Raw genomic sequence first — 25,147 nt, forward strand, 5'->3', positions numbered from 1 at the left:
TTATTTCTGAGGCTGTGGATGGCATTGTGTTCCGCACGGCTGAGGTTATGGGGCAAGTGATGCTGCTTTTCCACAATTTCAGCCCGTGCACGTCGGCAGAAGCACTCTATATAGAAGTCCAGTCTGCTGTTTCGACCTTCAGGAGGAGTCCACCTAGAATTCTTCTTTTTGTAGTGTTGGTAGGGAGGTCTCTGTGGATTAGTATGTTGTTCAGAGGTATGTTGGAAATATTCCTTGAGTCGGAGACGTCGAAAATAGGATTCCAGGTCACCACAGAACTGTATCATGTTCGTGGGGGTGGAGGGGCAGAAGGAGAGGCCCCGAGATACTGAAATTGTGGAAAAGCAGCATCACTTGCTGACCCAACACTCTCACAAATCTTGGGAGACAGGCCAGTCCTTGCCTACAGACAGCCCCCCAACCTAAAGCAAATACTCACCAGCAACCACATACCACACAACAGAACCACTAACCCAGGAACCTATCCTTGCAACAAAGCCCGTTGCCAACTGTGCCCACATATCTATTCAGGGGACACCATCACAGGGCCTAATCACATCAGCCACACTATCAGAGGCTCGTTCACCTGCACATCCACCAATGTGATAGATGCCATCATGTGCCAGCAATGCCCCTCTGCCATGTACATTGGCCAAACTGGACAGTCTCTACGTAAAAGAATAACTGGACACAAATCAGATGTCAAGAATTATAACATTCATAAACCAGTCAGAGAACACTTCAATCTCTCTGGTCATGCGATTACAGACATGAAAGTCGCTATTTTACAACAAAAAAACTTCAAATCCAGACTCCAGCGTGAAACTGCTGAATTGGAATTCATTTGCTAATTGGATACAATTAACTTAGGCTTGAATAGAGACTGGGAGTGGCTTAGTCATTATGCAAGGTAACCTATTTCCCCTTGTTTTTTCCTACCCCGCCCCCCCCCCCCAGACGTTCTTGTTAAACCCTGGATTTGTGCTGGAAATGGCCCACCTTGATTATCATACACAATGTAAGGAGAGTGGTCACTTTGGATAAGCTATTACCAGCGGGAGAGTGGGATGGGAGGAGGTATTTTTTCATGCTTTTTGTGTGTATATAATAAGATCTTCTACACTTTCCACAGTATGCATCCGATGAAGTGATCTGTAGCTCACGAAAGCTTATGCTCAAATAAATTGGTTAGTCTCTAAGGTGCCAGGAGTACTCCTTTTGTTTTTGCGAATACAGACTAACAGGGCTGTTACTCTGAAACCTGTAGGTATTTAGAATGCCAATTACTAGAGAATTCATAGATCATTTAGGTGGAATCCTCTTCCTAGCACACAAGCTTTTAATGCCTGTTAGTCAGCTTGGGTGGCTGATGATGCTGTTATGGGTAAAGCAGCCCAGAATAAAGAGTATAAATTGTTAAAATGGCCTCCAGTACAAAAAGTACTGTGTATAGAGAGCTGGAATCCTTGTGTGTTTACAAGGAAATGAAGTTATTCATAAAGAGGAATTAAACACTAGAGCTTTCTTCTGAGACATATCTTCCATCTGTTGCCTTTCTCTGTGATAAACCAAGGGCGTCACCATTTTGTGTCAGAGTACTGGTTTCTGTTTAAAATATTCTGTGATTTCAATCCCACCCCTAAGAAATCTTTCAGTAATGTCACACTCCCAAGAGTTTGTATTTAAACAATACGTGAAGATTCAGGATAACTCATTGCCAGAAAGTTTATGGTGATTGGGCTCAAGTGGCACAAATTTATGAAGGGGAAGCTGTTGTGAATAGAAACCACAGGGATGCTGGAAGTTCCTTATGGAAGACATGATCTGGAACTTACTTTGTGTAAGGGTCTAACTAGAATAAAGTTGACACCTCACCCATTCACCTGACTGATTTTGTTTGCGGCACCTACTTTGGCCTACTGCAAGTTGCAGGCGGCTCTTTTAGATGGAAGCCATTTCTATGTTATAAATGCTCAAGGGAACGCTTTAAATAAAATGTGGTCACAGAGATCTTCTTCCTCACTCAGGAGCAAATCCAAATTGGAGACTGCATGGAATACATGTGTAAGTGTCACTGTGCAATATATTTGAGGAACACTGGGGGGTTGGTAAAATAGTTTTAACGTTTGCTCCTGTGTGATTCAATATTCTGTTAAATGGTGAAATCTTTAAACAACTCAGCTGCACACAGAGACATCTCTTCTGTCACTTTCATGGTAATATCATTTACTATAAAAGTGGTGACCTTCAGTGATATTATCACTAATAGGCTTCATGGATTATGCTCTTGGGAGCAAAGGACAGAGAGTTTCAAGCAGAAGGACCTCTCTGTAGAACTCCATACCACCAGAGAGCATCTTGTTAGAATGCAATGCAAAACTTATCTCTTTGTGTGGACCTTCCCCATAAGACATCAACATACGGAATGGCTGGTGAAACTGTCCCTTCTCCTATATATCTTCCCCTAGAAATATGAAACCAAAGAAAGAGCTGGTCCCATACAGCAAAATTACTTGAAGCATTGTATTTGGCGCACAGACACTATGGTAATGGCCCTACTAGAAATACGTGACTAGATGGGTAACGGTGACTTCTCTGGAATGAAAGAATCGAGAGAAGTATCTATGGGCCTGATCGAGCATCCACTGAAGTCAAGAGGAATTTTTCTATACTAAAACTTATCAGGAGCAATATATTGTATTATAGGTAAAGTACTTACTTGGTACCTGACTTTCAAATTAACCTCTAGCTTTGGTAATGCTTGGAGATGCTTGCTCACTGAAAAAATTAGCCAGTAAAGCAAATAATCTACTGCTGCAAACAGAACCCAGATGCAAAGATTAGTAAATACAGGGATTAGAATGCGTCCTATGCTTTTCCTTTCCTTGTGTGTTAGGCGGAGGGATGGGACTATCACATACTCTTTTCTTTCTTTTTTACTGAGTGGAAGAACACAGGGCTTTCTTTGCTGCCTTTGGTGCTCATCAAATTCAATGAACTGTTTTGTAATGTAAATATTCTTAAACTTCACACTATGAGTGCCCAAGAATTTTCTGAAGAAAAGGTATGTGCCAAGAGGAACTAGAAGAATCCCTATTATAGGCAACAGCCTCTGGCTTATATAGGGCTGTATAGCCAGTATAGAAGATATATGGTTAGTAACACTCTGGATTTGTTGTTTTGTGGTGTTTAACTTCATTTTCAAATCTTCATCTGAAATTAAGTAAGAGACACTGAATTTGTCACTCAGTGATACTACTTCTTCCACTGGGTTGCTTAAACGTTTAGCCTCATTATAAATCCACTGAATTATTTTAATATAGAGTTTTATAAAGGCAAATTGCTCAATCTCTAGATTGCAAGCTACACTGTCTGCCAATATCTTTAGGTTGTGAAAAATATTTTGGATCGTGCCAGCTACCACAACACCAGTCCCAGCAGCAATAAGCGCATTTCTACCTTCACGCAAGCTGCAAGAAAGAACAAACAGCGTGCCAAAGCAGCGCATGTGCTTGGAGGAACACAACCCAATAGACAGGCCAATCCAGGTGGACCCAGAAATTGCTAAGGAAACCAAAGGATAGTGTGCTAGAAAGGAATGCAAGCCAAGAAATAAGAGGCTGCTTATGATGAAGCTAACAGTACAGCAAACTGCAAAAAGCTGCAACAGATTCTTCCATCCAGGCTTCCTCTCTGATACAAAAAGTCCCCAAATGTGTTGAGTTATTGAGGCAAAAATTCTCATTTTCTTCTGAAGGTTGGTAATCCACTGCTGGCTCATACTAGAAATAAAGGAAAACAAAACATGGCATTAGTCACAGTTAGCTGCAGTCTATTAGTAATATGCTTTCAACTGACTGACCAACAACTCTTTGCATTACAAAATCTGCAGAGGGGTTGGGAAGAGAATGGGGCAGCTAGAGAGGTCTCTGAACCAGAAGGATCACTTCTATGGTGCAAAAGGATAGCTCCAGCTGTATGCCCATTCAGTCCTTTACCTCTCACCAATTTCCCAGACAGAGAAAGGCAAAAGAGGCAGTGTCAAGGAAAACCTGGACATATGGTAACCCTATAACCTTAAACACTCACTCTTGCCCTCTATAACCTTATTTCCTATGTGCCACTGTGTGTGTGTATGTATGTGTTTAAATTAGAGCATTTTTGTGAAATTAAATCAACATTTGCTAGGTAATAATATATTTCCTGCAACCACATCCTTTTTTCCCTTCATTTTTTACAATATGTTCTTTATAGTGAGATTTCTCCAAAGATACAGGACAAATTTATATGCATATTAAAGTTTTAACATATTATTATGTCAGATACCAATTAAATAAGACAAACTATTGCAATTTTGTCCTGTAATAGGAAGCTGTTGTCTTTACAAATACCATTTGAAGATATTACACTGGGTTTTCTTTCGCCTGAACACAGCAGGTTACCAGTAATTAGGCTAGTAGTTCATACAAATACCATATTTTACTTGCACTTGAGTTTATGAATTCACTGAAGCGTTCATTGTATTGTGTGTCTCTTCTTCTCCTTGTTGTTACTTATTTGGTTTTAGCAGTATTTGCATATGATACAAAGTAAGAGAGGAGCAAGTTTGCATATGATACAAAGTAAGAGAGGAGCAGGTTGTCTAGTGGTTAGAGCAGGGCCCTGATTCCAGCTATGTTCTAGTCTGAGACTTCTTTGTTCTATTCTCCACTCTGTCATTGCCTCATTGTGGCTTGGCCATCCAGGTGTGGAGCATAACCTAATGGCTCCTGCATGCTCTCAGCACTCATTGACTTTCAATGGGAATGTAGGGTGCACAACAGCTCTTTGGAAATATGGAACCCCTACCACTATCAGGCTTGGAGAAGCCATTTAATCTCAGTTCCTGAGTTTACTCAGCTGTAAAATGACTGCAGTAGCAGTTGGTAGCTATAATGCTTGACACATCAGAGGAACGTTATAATTAATGTTTGTAAAGTATTCTGGGACCTTCAGGTGGAAGGTATCATGCCAGGCTTCAGATAAGTGACTCAGGGACAGAACTGGGAAGAGAACACGGGAGAAACCAAATTCTTACCCTAGCCACTAGAAAAGATGCTCCTTCCTATCTAATCTATCGTGAGCATTCTCATCTCCTTATGCATTGTATGTATTGCTGTGTGAGCTCATGATCTCCTTTCCGGTGGGTTAGTACACAAGGACAGAGTCCCTGGAATGATGACATGAGCTCAGTCACCGCAGAACATGTATTTATTATTGGAAAAGAGGACAGAATCACAACCTGTTGCTGAAAAATTCCTCTCAATGTTACTCCATGAGCCAGGGGTCCTTGCAAATTGGAGGAGCCACGGCCTTTAGGGGCTGGCTACGGATGTGACGCACATGCATACACCCAGCCAGCACAGTAACTCTGTTACAGTATGTAGTCTAGTTCAGCGTTCCTCAGATGTGGCCACCGTGGCCACATGTGACCACCAGGGGCTTTTCTTGCGGCCACAGCCTCCTGGGCTGTGATGGAGAGGGAGGGGCCCCTCCCCCTCCCTGTTGCACCTGGATGCACTGCCTTGATGTTGGTTGCTGGGGCTACCAGCAAGGATTGGATCCTGCCCCCCTCTGGAGTCACCTGGGGCACAACGCTGGAGGACCAGGCAGCCAATGAGTTCCCTGCCTTCCCAGGAGCGGTGGAGCTAAGACTTTGGGCTTCAGCCCTGGGGTGGCAGGCTGTAGAACTGGGGCTTCAGGCTCCAGCCCTGGACTCTGGCTGCACGACGGCAGGCCCCAGACTCCAGCCCCACAGCTTCGGGCTCCATCTCTGGGCCCTGTCCTCCAGCTGCAAGGCTTCATGCTCTGGCAGCAGGGCTTCAGGCTCCAGCCCCCTGCTACCTCCTCCAGTTCCCAACCTCCATCTCCCCTGGCCCCCACTGCCTCCCCCGACTCTCCATGCAGGGCTTTATTTGTCCCCAGGCTTGCCAGGGCTGAGTAAGCCTGCTGTGAAAAGTGATACTTGTATGTTTGTAAATATCACTTTTCACCACAGACTTACTAGCTAGCAACAAATAAATACATGTCCAAATCATTGTAATTTGTGCATATTTATTTGGTTTTCCTAAAGCTAATTAAGCATTTTATGAAAAAGTGTGAGTGCGGCCACCAGCAAGAGTTGGTGGTCCTCTTTTGAGGCCACCAAAAAATTTGTCCTGGTAGTTAGCACGGGTAAGGGATTACTTGCGTATTATTATTGTAGCAGGATTTTGTAAATGGATTATTATAGTCTCACCTAATAAGGAAACCTTTAATCTACACATTAGAAAACAAATACACGTATTTAAATTTTAATATTAGCCATGTGCAGTGGCGGGACAGAGGTGGATCAGCAGAGGGCCAGGAATCAGAGGATTTGCAGCTTGCAGGTACTTTAGTCTTTCCCCTCAGCAAAGGGAGTGGGTCCAGGACTGTGGAAACTACTCCACCTATTAGGCTGGTGTAGCATCTAAAGAGCAGCAGAGATTTTACCCCACAGCTTGTGTGGGAGGATTCCTTCCCCTCGTGCCCCTATTACAATACTCCAGTCCTCAAATGAGTTAGGTTAAATAGATCTGGTGTTCAATTTTTTGCAGGCTGAGACAGGGCCGTCCTTAGCCATAGGCAGAATAGGGCAGCCACGTAGGGCACCACTCTGCCTAGGGCACCACTGTGCTGAGAGTCCGGACAGACGGGAAGCAGTGGAGCATGTAAGAGCAGGGCTGCTGGGTCCTAGAGAGAGCCGCATGCAGCACAGTCTGAGGGAGGGGATTGGCTGCTGGGGTCTCTGGGAAGGGGAGAGGGGAGGGGTGGGGGAAGGAGGAACTCACCTGTGAGTGTGACTCTCTCCCCTGGCTTGAGGTGAGGCAGGCTCGGCGGCTGCAGAGTCCTTTGTTGCCCCCCATAACATCCATTCTTCTCCCCCACTCCCGCCACGGAGCACCCCCCGTTTCCCCCCACCACGGAGCACCCCTCTCTCCCCCCTCCCCTCTGGTAGGGCTGGGTTGGGTGAGGGGGGGGGCTGAGTGGGTGCGTGCTGAGGAATGAAAGTGACAGTAACTCACTTCCTTGGCAGCCAGCCAGGATTGGAAGGGTCACATGCAGCTGGCTGGGCCAGATAGCATGTGTGAAAAATCAGGGTGGGGGTTGGGGTAGGGTGACCAGATGTCCCACTTTTATCGGGACAGTCCCAATTTTTGGGTCTTTTTCTTATATAGGCTCCTATTACCCTCTACCCCCGTCCTGATTTTTCACACTTGTGGTCTGGTCACCCTAGGTGGGGATAATTGGTGCCTCTATAAGACAAAGCCCTAAATATCGGGACTGGCCCTATAAAATCAGGACATCTGGTCACCCTAGCTGGGGAGCGTGTCTCTCCCCTGGGCTGGCAGCGATCCGTCTTATCCGGGGGGGAGCTGTGCAGGGCAGGATGAGCTGCTGTGGCTCCGGGGGTGCCCCGTCCCTGAGATCAGATGCAGTGCTAACTTCACCTTGGTCCGTTGGGCTGGTGATGGTGCCCATTGGCATGTGATCAGACCTGAGGGTTTGCTGCTGCTGTTGCCGCTCTGCACCCCAAGAGGTGGATTTGCAGTTTTCCACCTATCTCCTCTTCTACTGCAGCTGTTGGACCAGCAGGCTGGGGGGTGAGTGAGCCAAGCATGAAAGCAGTACTGTGTTGCCATTTAGATTGTCATTTGACAACTTTGTTTGCCAAAAATGCTTGCTAACAATCCTGAATCCAATTTTAAAATATTTTTTAAAATCAATATCTTAGCCAAAACCAGAGAATTAAGTTGCTGACAATTATTTGCGACAAGTTTGGCTTGGGGCAGGGAGTGGGCCAGTTTTCATCAGAGAAACAAAAAATGTTGACTGGCTTTCTTATAGCCCTGTTACTGCTAAATAGAGCCCTCCAACAACTGTAATATGCTCAGCTCCTTACTAGTGTATAGAGTGACCATATGGTGTACGCAGAGTCTCATGCTTTTTTTCCCCAGTGAGTCAGTGTAGCTTTTGCCAGCCCAGAGGTTGGGCAGCCAATGTCTTACGTTTTCACAATGTTTTGTCCAACTTTCATAAAGTAAATACACAGTTAATATGAGTTAAAAAGGCCAGGAACGCTTCCTTGTGAACAATCTGTGCAGCAGATCGTGCTGGAACTGTGAGACTGTCAGTTTTTGATGGAACTTTAGAGGCAGTGATTTGTCATGTATTTCTGGCCGTGCCCCAAATGAGCTGCTATTGCTAATGTCTTTCCAAACAAAAATAAGGCACAATAGGACTCCTGTAACATTTCTGTGCTGCCTTAATCGAGATGAGATGATTCTGGGCTGACTTCATTTTGGTCCCTTTGTGCTTTACTTAGGAGTAAAACTAGGGTTATATTTTCCCACTGCTTGGAAACCCAGCTGATTAAACTGTATGATGCCATTGATCTAGTTACAGTATAAGGTGGATAGAGAGTTGTAACTAACATTAAGACGGATGCCCACGATACATTTAAAACTAAAAAGTGGCTTTGTAAAAATGACATGAGTGTCCAACTCTGTGTCTCAGTCAGGGCGGAGCGCCTTGTGAGGTGTGTTCACACTAGCTCAAGGTCACAGACTCACGGGAATCCTATATTAGTTATTTTAAATAATATTTCTGATAATCTGATCATTTAAACAGCTATTTCTTTAAAAAAACAATCTTATAAGTTATGTCATATCGAAAACAACTTTCCGGGTCACAAAAAAGAAAACGGAAAGATGAAATAGGATTAGCTGTACAAGCACAGAAGGGTTCTCTACTTAAGTTTGTATGTCATGAAAACAACAAAGTTGATCAAGATCATCAAGTAACTGCCGAAGAAAATTTTTATGCAGATGAAGTTCAAGAAACGCAACAACACACAGAACAATCATTTGAAACAGATGTGACACAAAACAAGAAATTACAACAGTTGAAACTGTACTAGCATGGGATATAGATGACATTGGCACATGGCCGCAATCTTTAAACAACAAATTCTGTGCCATTATACTTAAGAAATGCCCTAGGAGAATAAAAGGTCTTGAATATCCTAAACACATTAGAGGTAGGAAATTCAAAGAAAACAATTACTACAAAAGACTTTCTAATGGTGAAATTGTCAACAGATGATGGCTTGTGTACTCTAAATGCAAGGATGCTATATTTTGTTTCCAATGCAAGCTTTTCAATAGTTGCAATTTTAAGATAGCAATCATGGGTATTAATGATTGGAAAAATCTTAGTCACATATTACTGCAACATGAAAAGGAACAACACCACATTGAAAGTATATCTATCAACAAACAATCTTGCTTTTAGAGGAAGCGTTAAGAAATTATTTCAGCTCAAAAATGGCAATTTTTTGGGCCTTGTACAACTGCTGGAAAAATTTGACACAGTGATGAGTGAACATCTCCGAAGAGTAACTGAAAATGAAATACATGAGCACTATTTGGGACCAAGAATTCAAAATGAACTGATCATGCTAATGAGTGATAAAGTGAGAGACAAAATTGTTTAACTGGTTACTTTGGCAAAATATTTTGCCGTAATTCTAGATTGCACTCTGGGCATAAGTCATCAAGAACAGATGTCGTTAGTAGTGAGATTTGTCAACATTAGTGATTCAGCACAGATTACAGTTAAGGAATCATTTATCACATTTTTAGAAGTAGAGGACACTACAGGTTTTGGACTTCTTCAAGCTCTCCTTGATGAACTAAAACGAATGGGATTGTCTGTAATGAACATTAGAGGACAAGGCTATGATAATGGTGCCAATATGAGAGGAAGCATTTCTGGTGTGCAAGCTAGATTGCTAGCATAAAATCCACAAGCCTTTTTTGTTCTGTGTGCATACAACAGCCTTAATTTGATTTTGTGTGATATGGCCAAGTCTTCTGTAGAACCTATTTCTTTTTTTGGTTTGCTGCAACGCATTTACGTGCTCTTTTCAGCTTCCACTCAAAGATGGCAAATATTCAAAGCACATGTCAATACTGTTAAGCTTCTATCTGAGACATGCTGGAAAAGCAGAGTAGAAAGTGCAAAAAGTTGAGATATCAATCTGAGGAAGTGTACAAAGCACTGGTTCCTATTTTGGAAGAAGCCAGAGATCCAAAAGCTAAAAGTGAAGCACAATCATTGGCCTCTGAAATATCCAGCTTCAAGTTTCTAATATCTGTCTTAATCTGGTATGACATTCTTGTTAAAATCTCAAGTGTAAGCAAAATAATGCAGAGTTCAGTGATGCAGCTTGATTCAACACTTACCTTACTAAACAACACAGGAGACTTTTTAGTGAAATACAGAGAAAATGGATTCAAAGAAGCACTGGTTACAGCAAGAGAGCTTGGACAGGCACACGGTGTAGAACCAAAATGTCCATGTCTGAATGTGAAATGAGTTTCAAGGAAAAAACAGCAAGCAGAATATGAAGGCGCAGATAAGCCCATAGACGATCCAGAAAAGAAATTTGAGGTTGAATTTTTTAATGTTGTGATGGATAAAGCAATATCAGCCGTTGATGAAAGGTTTAATACCTTACGAGCATACCATGAACAGTTTGGCTTTTTGTATGACAACTAAATTCAACGAAATAGGAAAACAAGAGCAGCAAATGACGGAGTGCAAGAGCCTAGAGAGCCTCATGAAGCACGGTGATAGTTTTGATTTAAATGGACTTGAACTGTACTAAGAATTGAGTACACTGTCATCAATGTTGCCACATGCAAAATCAGTGATGGACATTGTACAGTTTATTCATATCAGGAAGCTTGTTGACATATATCCTAATGTGTACATTGCCACTTGTATTCTACTGACAATTCCCGTAACAGTAGCTAGCAACAGGAGAACCGAGTTTCTGAAAACTAAAGCTCATTAAAAACTATCTCCGTTCTACAATGAGTCAGGAACGATTGACTGGTCTTGCTATTCTTACAATCAAACAAGACATCACTTTGTCTTTGTCATACAATGACATTATTACTGATTTTGCAGCCAAAAAAGCCAGAAAAATCGTTTTTAATTAAAAACAAATCCTTGTTTCAATACCTCTTCATAGAAATTTCCAATAAAATGTTGACAAATTTAAAAAAATATATTATTTGCATCATTCTGTCAATAAATCAGAATTTTTTGTATAGCGCTACTTCTTTAGTGCTAGTCCATCAACATTACAGTGTGCTTAATTAAGTTAAACTGTTTTTAATAAAGTGCATGTGGCAAGTTTTCCAGTACTGTAAGCTTATGTTTATGTTGCTAAGAGCAAGTCAGGCATAGGGGCACCAGTTTAATAATCCTGCCTAGGGCACCATAAATCCTAAGGACAGCCCTGGGCTCAGAGACCTTCTATGAAACTCCTAAGATACTTAGAGCTGTAGTCCTGTGGTGGTACAAGAAATTTTTAAGCTCTGCTAAGGAAGCAGGCGAAGCTTATAAGCTCTGCAAACCAGATCAAGGAGACTGCAAACTCTGATGGTGAAGCTTTGGTAAGTTCTATGGGTCAGCTGGTGAAAATTGTCATAGCTCCACAATGGAATCAAGCACAGAACTGGAGGGCCACAATGGAGATATGACTGGAGGGTCTGACCTAGGATACTGAAAAGTTCTGGATTTCTGTTCTTTAATGAATAATTTATATAAATCAAATGCACATATTTTTAGCATTAATGTAACATTAAGGCAAGCACTCAAATGTGAGACAATCACAAATTATAAGGTTGATTTCTCTTGCAGCATCCCTTTTACACAAGCATATTTTCTATTCCTCTTCTCCTTATTATATAGATACTTCAGTGCATTATTGTTTGTTAATGATTATACTCCCAAAAAATATGTAGGCAGTGATACATGGCCGGGGAGCTCAGCATACATCACAGAAAAGATCACCCGGATCTAAGATAGCTTCTGAAATTAGGGAGATGAAGAGAGAAAGAAATACCAAAGCAAGACTTTGGACACGAAAAGTCAGGATGGTGGACCCATGAAATATGCATAAACTCTGAAAACAAACTTGAATGTCTAATTCCAGGAAGAATGGGCTGTTGTTATGAGTTGCAAAAATTGGCATGTGTTTGCATATCACTTCACTACAGTTAGCAAATACAGGGCCAGATTGTCCCTAGTCTTTGTGCTGATATGCAGTGGGGAGTTCATAAGGGGCTATTAATGGTCGGAGTCCCATGGCCCCTGTGATAAATGCAGAGGGGGGCGGGGAGCTCCCTGTCATAAATATAAAGGGAAGGGTAAACCCCTTTGAAATCCCTCCTGGCCAGGGGAAGCTCCTCTCACCTGTAAAGGGTTAAGAAGCTAAAGGTAACCTCGCTGGCACCTGACCAAAATGACCAATGAGGAGACAAGATACTTTCAAAAGCTGGGAGGAGGGAGAGAAACAAAGGGTTTGTGTGTCTGTCTGTAGTCGTCTTGGCCGGGGACAGAACAGGAATGGAGTCTTAGAACTTTTAGTAAGTAATCTAGCTAGGTATGTGTTAGATTATGATTTCTTTAAATGGCTGAGAAAAGAATTGTGCTGAATAGAATAACTATTTCTGTCTGTGTATCTTTTTTGTAACTTAAGGTTTTGCCTAGAGGGGTTCTCTATGTTTTTGAATCTAATTACCCTGTAAGATATATACCATCCTGATTTTACAGGGGGGATTTCTTTATTTCTATTTACTTCTATTTTTTATTAAAAGTCTTCTTGTAAAACACTGAATGCTTTTTCATTGTTCTCAGATCCAAGGGTTTGGGTTTGTGGTCACCTATGCAAATTGGTGAGGCTTTTTATCCAACATTTCCCAGGAAAGGGGGGGGTGCAAGTGTTGGGAGGATTGTTCATTGTTCTTAAGATCCAAGGGTCTGGGTCTGTAGTCACCTAGGCAAATTGGTGAGGCTTTTTACCAAACCTTGTCCAGGAAGTGGGGTGCAAGGTTTTGGGAAGTATTTTGGGGGGAAGGACGCGTCCAAACAGCTCTTCCCCAGTAACCAGTATTAGTTTGGTGGTGGTAGCGGCCATTCCAAGGATAACGGGGGTAATATTTTGTACCTTGGGGAAGTTTTGACCTAAGCTGGTAAAGATAAGCTTAGGAGGTTTTTCATGCAGGTCCCCACATCTGTACCCTAGAGTTCAGAGTGGGGGAGGAACCTTGACATGGTGGCACAGTGGTGGGATTAACCTGAAATCATTTTGAGATCCAGTTGAGATTTTTTGAACTAGAAATACAGATTTTAAAAAGGAATTTTTAGGAAGTCCAGAAGGCAGCTTTGAAACTGAAAGCAGCTTGGTTTCTCTCTGCTTTGTGGCCAAGCAGAGACAAAAGGGGATTATCTTGTGAATTGCAGGTTTTCTTGCCTGGAGGCAGGGTACTTAACTCCTGCAGGGAAATTCACAGTCTTCCAACCCAGAGGTTTTTTTTTTTTTCTTTTCTTCCTAAAAGTAAATAGGGGGTGTGTGCTCTACCCATTTGCCTGGAGACAAAAGTGGCAGGGTTTTTTTTTAGGATTTTGATTTTTTTTTTTTTGTTTTACAAGGAGCACAGGTTTGAAAAGAAATTTTTTTCTTCTTTGGGCTGGGTAAGCAGGTTTCCAAGTAGTTGGAGGTTTTTTGCTTTAATTTGGGCCCAGAGCAGAGACAAGGGAATTGTCTTTTTCTGTAGGCTGACAATCACTATCAGAGAATAGGTATTCTATTCCAGCACAGCAAAATTTTACAGCCAAGTTTTGTTTGTTTATTTCTAAACCTCGGGTGTAAAGTTAGTTAAAAACAGAGAGGTTAGAATGGCCAAATCCTCAGCTCGACTACAGCTGGAATTAGCCAAATTTCAGGCTGAGGAAAAACAAAGGGAACATGAAAGACAGATAGAACTCATGCAGCTGAAGAAGGAACAAGAAAGGGAGGCAGAACAACACCAAGAGGCTGCCCACAAGAGGGAAATGGAGGCAAGGAAGCATGTGGAGGAGGAGAGGGAAAAAGAGAGGAAGCATGTGGAGGAGATGGAGAGGATAAAGGCCCAGCAGAATATACCAACAAACCCTAGCAATCCTTCTCCAGGTACCACTTCCCATCCCAGAAAGTTCCCCACCTACAAGGCAGGTGATGATACTGAGGCCTTCTTAGAAAACTTCGAAAGGGCCTGCCTTGGGTACAACATCTCTACTGACCAATACATGGTAGAGCTGAGGCCGCAGCTCAGTGGACCCTTAGCTGAGGTGGCAGCTGAAATGCCTAAAGAACACATGAACAAGTATGAACTGTTTAAATCCAAGGCGAGAGTCAGAATGGGGATAACACCCGAGCAGTCTCGTCGGAGGTTCAGAGCCCTAAGGTGGAAACCAGACATGTCATTTACCCGACATGCCTACCACATTGTAAAACATTGGGATGCCTGGATATCAGGAGCAAGTGTTGAATCTCCAGTAAATTTGCCCTTCCTAATGCAAATGGAACAATTCTTAGAGGGTGTTCCTGAGGAAATAGAAAGATACATCCTAGATGGGAAACCCAAAACTGTAATGGAGGCAGGAGAGATTGGAGCCAGATGGGTGGAGGTGGCAGAGAAGAAGAAAACTGGTCGCAGTTGGAGCGGAGACCAGAAGGGACCACCCCAGACCACACCCTATTACCGGGGGCCGCCCAAAGCCCCACCTACCTCCCAAAGAACCCTCCAGACCCCTTATCGTCCCACCACCCCGTTCTCCAGCAACCCTCCTCGCCCCAGTGACCCGTCAGCTGGACGATGTTTTAAGTGTAACGAGCTGGGGCATGTAAAGGCCAACTGCCCCAAGAACCCCAACAGATTACAGTTCATTGCACCGGAATCACACCAGAGGTCCACAGGCCCAGATACCTCCCAGATACCCTTGGAGCGGAGGGAAACTGTGAGTGTGGGCGGGAAGAAGGTCACCGCGTGGAGGGACACCGGAGCACAAGTGTCAGCTATCCATGCTTCCTTAGTGGACCCCAATTTAATCAACCCAGAGATCCAAGTGACGATTCAACCCTTCAAGTCCAACTCTTTCAATTTGCCTACAGCCAAGTTGCCTGTCCAGTACAAGGGCTGGTCAGGAATGTGGACTTTTGCAGTCTATGATGATTATCCCATCCCCATGCTGTTGGGGGAAGACTTGGCCAATCATGTGAAGCAGGCCAAGAGGGTGGGAATGGTCACCCGCAACCAGGCTAAACAAGCCGTGAGGCCTAGCTCTGTTCCGGAAACTTCTATCAGGACCCAGTCAGAGGTGATGGACCTGGACCCCAGGCCAATGTCTGCAACAGCAGTAGTGGATCCAGTCCCAGAAACCCAGACGGAACCAGTCCCAGAACCGGAACCAGCCGAACAACCAACACCAGACCCCGTGTCAGCACTGAATCCAGTACTTGCAACCTCAACACCAGAGGGCCCCACCGAACCTGAACTGGCAGCAGCCGATAACCCTACACAAGAGGCTCAGCCGGAGCCTGAATCCCAACATAGTACACCAGCGGAGAGCGGTTCACAGTCAACAGAAACAGCTCCATCCCCTATATCGCTTCCAGAGGGACCAAGCCTAGGTCCACAATCCCATGAGGAACTGATGTCTCCAGCATCAAGGGAACAGTTCCAGACCGAACAGGAAGCAGATGAAAGCCTCCAGAGAGCTTGGACGGCGGCACGGAGCAACCCACCGCCTCTCAGCTCTTCTAATCGATCCAGGTTTGTTGTAGAAAGAGGACTTTTATACAAGGAAACTCTTTCTGGGGGACACCAGGAAGACTGGCATCCTCAGAGACAGTTGGTAGTTCCAACTAAATACCGGGCCAAGCTCTTGAGCTTAGCCCATGATCACCCTAGTGGCCATGCTGGGGTGAACAGGACCAAAGACCGTTTGGGGGGGTCATTCCACTGGGAGGGAATGGGCAAGGATGTTTCTACCTATGTCCAGTCTTGTGAGGTGTGCCAAAGAGTGGGAAAACCCCAAGACCAGGTCAAAGCTCCTCTCCAGCCACTCCCCATCATTGAAGTTCCATTTCAGCGAGTAGCTGTGGATATTCTGGGTCCTTTTCCGAAAAAGACACCCAGAGGAAAGCAGTACATACTGACTTTCATGGATTTTGCCACCCGATGGCCGGAAGCAGTAGCTCTAAGCAACACCAGGGCTAAAAGTGTGTGCCAGGCACTAGCAGACATTTTTGCCAGGGTAGGTTGGCCCTCCGACATCCTCACAGATGCAGGGACTAATTTCCTGGCAGGAACTATGAAAAACCTTTGGGAAGCTCATGGGGTAAATCACTTGGTTGCCACTCCTTACCATCATCAAACAAATGGCATGGTGGAGAAGTTTAATGGAACTTTGGGGGCCATGATACGTAAATTCGTAAATGAGCACTCCAATGATTGGGACCTAGTATTGCAGCAGTTGCTCTTTGCCTACAGAGCTGTACCACATCCCAGTTTAGGGTTTTCTCCATTTGAACTTGTATATGGCCGTGAGGTTAAGGGGCCATTGCAGTTGGTGAAGCAGCAATGGGAGGGATTTACACCTTCTCCAGGAACTAACATTCTGGACTTTGTAACCAACCTACAAAACACCCTCCGAACCTCTTTAGCCCTTGCTAGAGAAAACTTACAGGATGCTCAAAAAGAGCAAAAAGCCTGGTATGATAAACATGCCAGAGAGCGTTCCTTCAAAGTAGGAGACCAGGTCATGGTCTTAAAGGCGCTCCAGGCCCATAAAATGGAAGCATCGTGGGAAGGGCCATTCGTGGTCCAGGAGCGCCTGGGAGCTGTTAATTATCTCATAGCATTCCCCACCTCCAACCGAAAGCCTAAGGTGTATCATATTAATTCTCTAAAGCCCTTTTATTCCAGAGAATTAAAGGTTTGTCAGTTTACAGCCCAGGGAGGAGACGACGCTGAGTGGCCTGAAGGTGTCTACTACGAAGGGAAATGTGCTGGTGGTGTGGAAGAGGTGAACCTCTCCATGACCCTTGGGCGTATGCAGCGACAGCAGATCCAGGAGCTGTGCACTAGCTACGCGCCAACGTTCTCAGCCACCCCAGGACTGACTGAACGGGCATACCACTCCATTGACACAGGTAATGCTCACCCAATTAGGGTCCAACCTTACCGGGTGTCTCCTCAAGCTAAAACTGCTATAGAACGGGAGATCCAGGATATGTTACAAATGGGTGTAATCCGCCCCTCTGAAAGTGCATGGGCATCTCCAGTGGTTCTAGTTCCCAAACCAGATGGGGAAATACGTTTTTGCGTGGACTACCGTAAGCTAAATGCTGTAACTCGCCCAGACAACTATCCAATGCCACGCACTGATGAACTATTAGAGAAACTGGGACGGGCCCAGTTCATCTCTACCTTGGACTTAACCAAGGGGTACTGGCAGGTACCGCTAGATGAATCTGCCAAGGAAAGGTCAGCCTTCATCACACATCTCGGGCTGTATGAATTTAATGTACTCCCTTTCGGGCTGCGAAATGCACCCGCCACTTTCCAAAGACTTGTAGATGGTCTCCTAGCGGGATTAGGAGAATATGCAGTCGCCTACCTTGACGATGTGGCCATATTTTCGGATTCCTGGGCAGACCACCTGGAACATCTACAAAAAGTCCTTGAGCGCATAAGGGAGGCAGGACTAACTGTTAAGGCTAAGAAGTGTCAAATAGGCCTAAACAGAGTGACTTACCTTGGACACCAGGTGGGTCAAGGAACTATCAGCCCCCTACAGGCCAAAGTGGATGCTATCCAAAAGTGGCCTGTCCCAAAGTCAAAGAAACAGGTTCAATCCTTCTTAGGCTTGGCCGGTTATTACAGACGATTTGTACCGCACTACAGCCAAATCGCTGCCCCACTGACAGACCTAACCAAAAAGAAACAGCCAAATGCTGTTCAGTGGACCGGAAAGTGTCAGAAGGCCTTTAACAAGCTTAAAGCGACACTCATGTCTGACCCTGTACTAAGGGCCCCAGACTTTGACAAACCGTTCCTAGTAACCACAGATGCATCCGAGCGTGGTGTGGGAGCAGTTTTAATGCAGAAAGGACCTGATCAAGAATTCCACCCTGTAGTGTTTCTCAGCAAAAAACTGTCTGAGAGGGAAAGCAACTGGTCAGTCACTGAAAAAGAATGTTATGCCATTGTCTACGCTCTGGAAAAGCTACGCCCATATGTTTGGGGACGGCGTTTCCACCTGCAAACCGACCATGCTGCACTAAAGTGGCTTCACACCGTCAAAGAAACTAACAAAAAACTTCTTCGGTGGAGTTTAGCTCTCCAAGATTTTGATTTCGACATCCAACACATCTCAGGAGCTTCTAACAAAGTGGCTGATGCACTCTCCCGTGAAAGTTTCCCAGAATCAACTGGTTAAAATTGTCTTTGAGATGTGGAAAATATTGTTAGTCTTTATGTACTTGGTAGTATATTTAGAGATGCATGTGTCTTATTAACTCTGTTTTCCTAGAGCTCCAGGAAGAAATCCCAGCCAGTGTTTCACCCTAGCTGAGATTTGGGGGGCGTGTCATAAATATAAAGGGAAGGGTAAACCCCTTTGAAATCCCTCCTGGCCAGGGGAAGCTCCTCTCACCTGTAAAGGGTTAAGAAGCTAAAGGTAACCTCGCTGGCACCTGACCAAAATGACCAATGAGGAGACAAGATACTTTCAAAAGCTGGGAGGAGGGAGAGAAACAAAGGGTTTGTGTGTCTGTCTGTAGTCGTCTTGGCCGGGGACAGAACAGGAATGGAGTCTTAGAACTTTTAGTAAGTAATCTAGCTAGGTATGTGTTAGATTATGATTTCTTTAAATGGCTGAGAAAAGAATTGTGCTGAATAGAATAACTATTTCTGTCTGTGTATCTTTTTTGTAACTTAAGGTTTTGCCTAGAGGGGTTCTCTATGTTTTTGAATCTAATTACCCTGTAAGATATATACCATCCTGATTTTACAGGGGGGATTTCTTTATTTCTATTTACTTCTATTTTTTATTAAAAGTCTTCTTGTAAAACACTGAATGCTTTTTCATTGTTCTCAGATCCAAGGGTTTGGGTTTGTGGTCACCTATGCAAATTGGTGAGGCTTTTTATCCAACATTTCCCAGGAAAGGGGGGGGTGCAAGTGTTGGGAGGATTGTTCATTGTTCTTAAGATCCAAGGGTCTGGGTCTGTAGTCACCTAGGCAAATTGGTGAGGCTTTTTACCAAACCTTGTCCAGGAAGTGGGGTGCAAGGTTTTGGGAAGTATTTTGGGGGGAAGGACGCGTCCAAACAGCTCTTCCCCAGTAACCAGTATTAGTTTGGTGGTGGTAGCGGCCATTCCAAGGATAACGGGGGTAATATTTTGTACCTTGGGGAAGTTTTGACCTAAGCTGGTAAAGATAAGCTTAGGAGGTTTTTCATGCAGGTCCCCACATCTGTACCCTAGAGTTCAGAGTGGGGGAGGAACCTTGACACTCCCTTTTATGAACACCCAGCCAGCCAGTTAGCTGTAAAATCCCTCTTGGTGCCTGTTCTCTGCTTGCTTTACCTGTAAAGGGTTAACAAGGCCACAGCTAAAAGAAAAGGAGTGGGCACCTGACCAAAAGAGCCAGTGGGAAGGCAAGAACTTTCAAAATTGGGAAAGAAACTTTCCATTTCTCTGTTGTTCTTGGGAGACGAGAGACAGAGCAGCAATGCTATAAGCAGGAATGCTGTGTAAGGCTTCAACCAGGTATAAAAATTCATCTTCCATACCTAGAAGAAATCATTGGACAGGGCATGTTTAAATAGATGCAATTAGGTTTATTTCTTTGTTTTGGCTTGTGGATCTCTCTGTGCTAACCCCAGATGCTTTTGTTTGCTTGTAACCTTTAAGCTAACCCCCAAGAAAGCTATTTTGGGTGCTTAATTTTGGGAATTGTTCTTTTAAAATCTAGCAAAAGCCTAAGTTCCAGATGTATTTTCTTTCTTTTTTTGTTTTTAATAAAATTTACCTTTTTTAAGAACAGGATTGGATTTTGGTGTCCTAAGAGGTTTGTGCATGTTGTTTGATTAGCTGGTGGTAATAGCTAATTTCCTTTGTTTTCTTTCTCAGCTCTTCCTCTGAGGGGTGGTGGTGAAGGGCTTGAGAGCCTCCCACAGGAAGGAATTCTCAAGTGCTCCTTCCTAGATCCAAGGGCATTTTTTTGTATTTGGGTGGTGGCTGTGTTTACCAAACTATGGTCAGAGAAAAGCTGTAACCCTGGGAGTTTAATACAAGCCTGAAGGGGCAAGTATTAATTTTTAAAATCCTTGCAGGCCCCCACCCTTCTGTCATCAAAGTGACAGAGTGGGGATTCGGCCTTGACAGCCCCATTTTCCTTCCATAGTCACCCAGGGCAGTCAGTACAGTGCCTGCGTTTGGGAGTGCTCGGAAAGTGATTGTGCACAATCCTGTCCCCAATCCCCACAGCTCCACCTCACAGCCTACTCAGAATAGTGCCAAAATCACACAATCATCACTGATTGCAACCCACCTGCTCAGCAGCTGTTTGTTTTATTCCGCCACCACACAATTCTTAAATATAAAATGTCATCACCTTAATATAGCAGGATCACTATAAAGGGTGAACACTGGAGACTTTCTAAAAAACAACAACAACAAAAACCAAAAGTCTTGAAAGCCAAAAATTCTTTGGAGTTGCATCAGCTACTTGCTCTCTAAAACAGCTGATCATCCTTGGGGCTAGAAATTAACACCCTGGTTCAGAATTAGAAACAGATCTGTGTGAAATGGTTCAGCTAAAAATCATGAGTCAGTCCTTAAAACAAGTGGTAAAGTCTGAGAGCTTTCTGGAACTTCTAATATGGAAAAAGTAAATCAGTGAAGCTATGCTAACATATGGCTACACTGCATTTTAGTAGGAGGGGAAAAAACAACCCCTCTATATCTACTGTAATATCGAGGCAAAGTGCCCTCCACCAAAGGGCCTCATCCTTTTGTGTCTGTTGCCTAGTTTTGGAGCATTTTGCCCGCCAGAGACCCTGCACTTTCATTTTTACAAGTCCCATGTCTTCCTTTTAAGAATGCAACATGGTTATCTTTGTATTTCCCAGCATACACTGATTTTGGGGATCATTGCCATTATATGTAACAAAAGAGAAACCAGCTTGGGAAAGCAATTCCCCCACTAGATTCCTATTTTCTGTCAGCATCTATATATTATTGAGTGAAGGTGAATCCTAGTGATCCGAGCAAAAGATGGGAGCCAGAGACTGCTGACTTGGTGCTGGCTTGATTCTTCCTGTGTCCTCAGGCAAGTCACTCAGTGAATCTGTGCCTCAGTTTCCCCAACTGTAATTTAGCTATTTAAAATGGGAATCCTCATAATCATCTACTTTGCTGGGTAGTTGTCACCTCTGCGGGATCACAGGTTGGGAAGGTTGCTTCTTGTACCCTCTCCCAATCTCTTGATCACCGATAATCTAGCTATTCCTTTTTACTTCACATTCATATTCTAGAACTAAAATCAAAGACAAGAAGTATCAGTGGTGCCGAAGGGAAAGGAGACCAACATGGGAACATTTCTGAAAACATCTCTATACGCTGTAGTCTGCTACATATATAATGTAATAAGAGCTATATTACTGAAATACAGCTTCACTACCCTGGTCCAAATTCTTTATTGCCTTTTTTTAAAAATGACTTTCACCTTGGAAGAAGCATGCAAAATTCTGTCTCATAAAAATGTAAAGTGAGAGAATTAATGGAATTTGTCAGCTAATATAAACTAGCTTCCACAAAATATTTTGACTTGTCAGTGCAAATTCTAAATCAAATCATGAGACAATATAAACATGGCTTATTTGAAAGTCATGATTGCATATTGTAAAGGCATACAGTCAAATACTGAAGTCCTTACTCCATTTTGACACAGTCTTTTCTTGGGAAAAGCCCAAGGACTGCAATGTTGTCTAGTCCATACACAAGTTGTTGAGTGGGGGTGGGAACTTGCATAATCACAGTCTGCTTCATGCCAATCTAAAGTCAAGTATAGTTTGACCACAAATGGCCCCATTATTTCAACAGCTACTTGAAGGCAAAAGATTACTCATAAGGAAAGGGTGGCATTATGAAACCATTCCCCATACAATACACAGTATTTTTATACAAAGCAAAAGTTTTATTAATGGCTGCATTTGACATTGTGATTTTGTCTCATGCATTATACTTGTGCTTTGCATGCTATCTAATTTGCTTTTTAAAATCCACCGACTGTATACAGAATACATAAAAGTAGGAAAAAGAAAATCACATATGAGTTTCAAAATATTCACTTCCCACCTCCCCACCCCGTTTCAGCCATCAGGGTTACATTGAGACTTACAGTTGTTATTTCACCTTTTTAGAAGCACCAGGAAATACTATGAGGGTTTTATGAAGAGAAAAAATAAATGTAGAAAAGTTGGTTAAAACTTCTGTTTGCTTGATAAGTGTGGGGCATTCAGCACAGAAATTAGAGCCTGGCCCAGAAGCCCACTGAAGTCAATGGAAAGAGTCTTAGGGTAAGTTTGCACTGCAATAAAATACCCATGGTTGGCCCATGTTAGCTGACTTGGGCTGTGGGACTATAAAATTGCACTTCAGACGTTTGGGCTCAGGCTGGTCCCAGAGGTTTACTGATCCCAGACTCCATCCTGAGCCCGAATGCGACACTGTAATTTTATAGCCCTGCAGCCCCACAAGCCCGAGTCAGCCATTGGTGATTTATTGCAATGTAGACATACCCTTACTGACTTCAGTCAGGCCCTTGGTGTTTAATGGAAGGTTCGTATATTTAAATTGTATTTAGAGGGGGGAGCGATGGCAACAAACACATGTCAATTACAATACATTATGATACATACATGAATATGTAACTAAAATAGAAACATACAGTAATACAAAGAAAATTAGGTAAAGTAACTATCCATAAACAGACAAACAAAGATGTATCTAAACACCACACGTTCTTAATAAGGATCAAATAACAATTGACCACCTTTGAGGTATATGACTCAGTAAAGATAATAAATAGTGCAAGGTGGAATGGATTTATTTTATTCTTTAGGCTAGTAAGTTTCTCCCCTGTAAACACATCCAATACTGAGCCAGATGCTCACAGAAGACACATAGTGATTATGCCATGGGACAGCGATAGTAAGTCTTGCAGCTACTAAAAGAAAATGGAGGAAGGTATACATATTTCTAATAGGAACATTGCTAACAACACCCCACAATGTTATGGACACAGGCCCCGATGCTGCAGACCTTTAAAAACATGCTTAACTTCAAGCACAAATGTAATTTTTTGTATTTTTGCAGCCATAGTTAATTGTGTGGGAAATCCCAAATGTAACTTCCATTTAGATTAGTTCCCCAAATATTTGTATGGATGTACAATTGAACCACCTATGTTCTGGAAAAAGCCTAAAGCTGAACTGCAGCGCCATCGTTTAGGATCAGATCTTCAGCTGGTGTGATTTGCTGTAGCTTCACTAACTTTACCGGAGCTTCCGTGAGTTACACCAGCTGAGAATCCGGTCTTCAAAGTGAATGCTTAGTCCTGGAATATTAATTTAATTTTTTAACAGTGTAAAATCAGTACTTAATAGTTACAAACAGTTAACTGATTTTCCACTTCAAGCCCTTTTAGAATAGGATCCTAAAGATTTACTTACCCTAAAGATTGGAAAGTTCTTCCGTAAAGCACATGAAGATACTTTGGGTTGCTGTACTTCTTGATTTTGGTGAGAAGCAGGGGCTGGAGCTAATAAAAAGTTTCACGTGAGTCACTTGTCCCCCTGCTCCCCTGCTGAGTCAGGCACACCACAGTTGTGAAATTATTTTGGTTTTGACAAAGATAAATGAGGATGTAACTCATGCCCAAAACTGAAATAATGTATAATTTGCAAGTGCCATTTTTTCTTAAAACTTTCCTTCTGTCAGAATAACAGAGATCAACAAATGAGTTTTAGAGACAGACCTGGATACCTTTAACTTTGGTTGAATTGTGCTTTACTCCACAAGTGCTCCCATTGAAATCTATACAAGCAGTTATGGAATAAGGTGCTGCTCACCATGAGTAAGGATTTTGGAACATAGCCCTTAGGAAATACATAAGGAATTCTACCAAGGTTATACACCCTAAGATAATTCTTGAATTGTGTAAAATGTAGAACTGGTTGGTCCTTAAGCTTAAAACAGGGCTTTTGTATGCACTTTTAACTGTAAAAAATGTCTTAACAAGAGACAGAATAATACCCAACACTACATAAGTGTTTTATATTTTCAAAGTTCTCCTCTGTAATGAACTAACTAATTCCCATAACACCTCTGAGCTAATTAAGTATGTGAGCAGGCACCTTTCACAGCCTGCATAAAAACATGGTCTCATGCTATCATTATTAACATTTATTATTTGTATTAAAGTAGCACCTGAGGCTCTTGGTCATGAATCAGGGCTCCAGTGTGGTAGGCACTGTACAAACATACAAGAAAGAGATGGTCCCTGCAACAATCTAAGTATGACCAGAGACAACAGGTGGATACAACAAACAGATACAGGTGGCATAAGGAGACAATACTCATCAGCAATGGTAGCCGTAACCAACCCTTACACACACCTTGATTCTTGGTACAAATTAGAGCTGCTCTGGGCTGCTTATGACCCCAAGGGGCTGTGCTGGCAGAAGGGTTAACCAAGACATAAGGATGCCCAGTCACACACACCTTTCTCCCAGACATGCCCTTGCACCAGATCATAACAATGGGAGTTCACCAGGGCCCAGATCTACTGGTTTTAACAGTTTTGTACTGCCAGACCAGCACCAAGCTGACAGAAGAGAGGACTGGAATCTGGCCTGCAGACCACACACGTGATAGAGTGGAAACTGCTTGGTGCTCTGCCTAATGAGAAAGTGCTGGGGAAGAGGAAGGGCAGGTAAGCTGTATGGGTCACATGGTGACGTGATTCAGTTATACATGGGAGGGAGAAGAAGGAGAAGTGCTATGGTTTTGGCTGATTTTATGTTTTGTATTACCTATGTTCCGTATGTCCCAAAACTTTAGATGGGGGTCTTTTGGTGTGGAGTTTCTTTTAGACTGAAATCTAAATAAATAAAT

At 43.1% G+C, this 25,147-nt stretch overlaps 1 protein-coding gene and 1 pseudogene across 1 annotated transcript in view; one reads left to right on the plus strand and one right to left on the minus strand.

Moving 5' to 3' along the window:
- Positions 1-23,764, minus strand: part of DCSTAMP (dendrocyte expressed seven transmembrane protein) — a 30,872-nt gene extending 7,108 nt beyond the window's left edge. The window contains exons 1-2 of the mRNA XM_073329355.1: positions 23,704-23,764; positions 2,720-3,782 (exon numbers count right to left, since the gene is read on the minus strand). Of these exons, the coding sequence (XP_073185456.1) occupies positions 2,720-3,781 (1,062 nt within the window). The 5' untranslated portion in view covers position 3,782; positions 23,704-23,764. The remainder of the gene's footprint in view (positions 1-2,719; positions 3,783-23,703) is intronic.
- LOC140905820 (zinc finger MYM-type protein 1-like) lies at positions 9,296-10,440 on the plus strand (annotated as a pseudogene).
- Positions 23,765-25,147: the final 1,383 nt, after the last annotated feature.

This window comes from Lepidochelys kempii, chromosome 2, assembly GCF_965140285.1.
Source record: "Lepidochelys kempii isolate rLepKem1 chromosome 2, rLepKem1.hap1, whole genome shotgun sequence".
Lineage (NCBI taxonomy): Eukaryota > Metazoa > Chordata > Testudines > Cheloniidae > Lepidochelys > Lepidochelys kempii.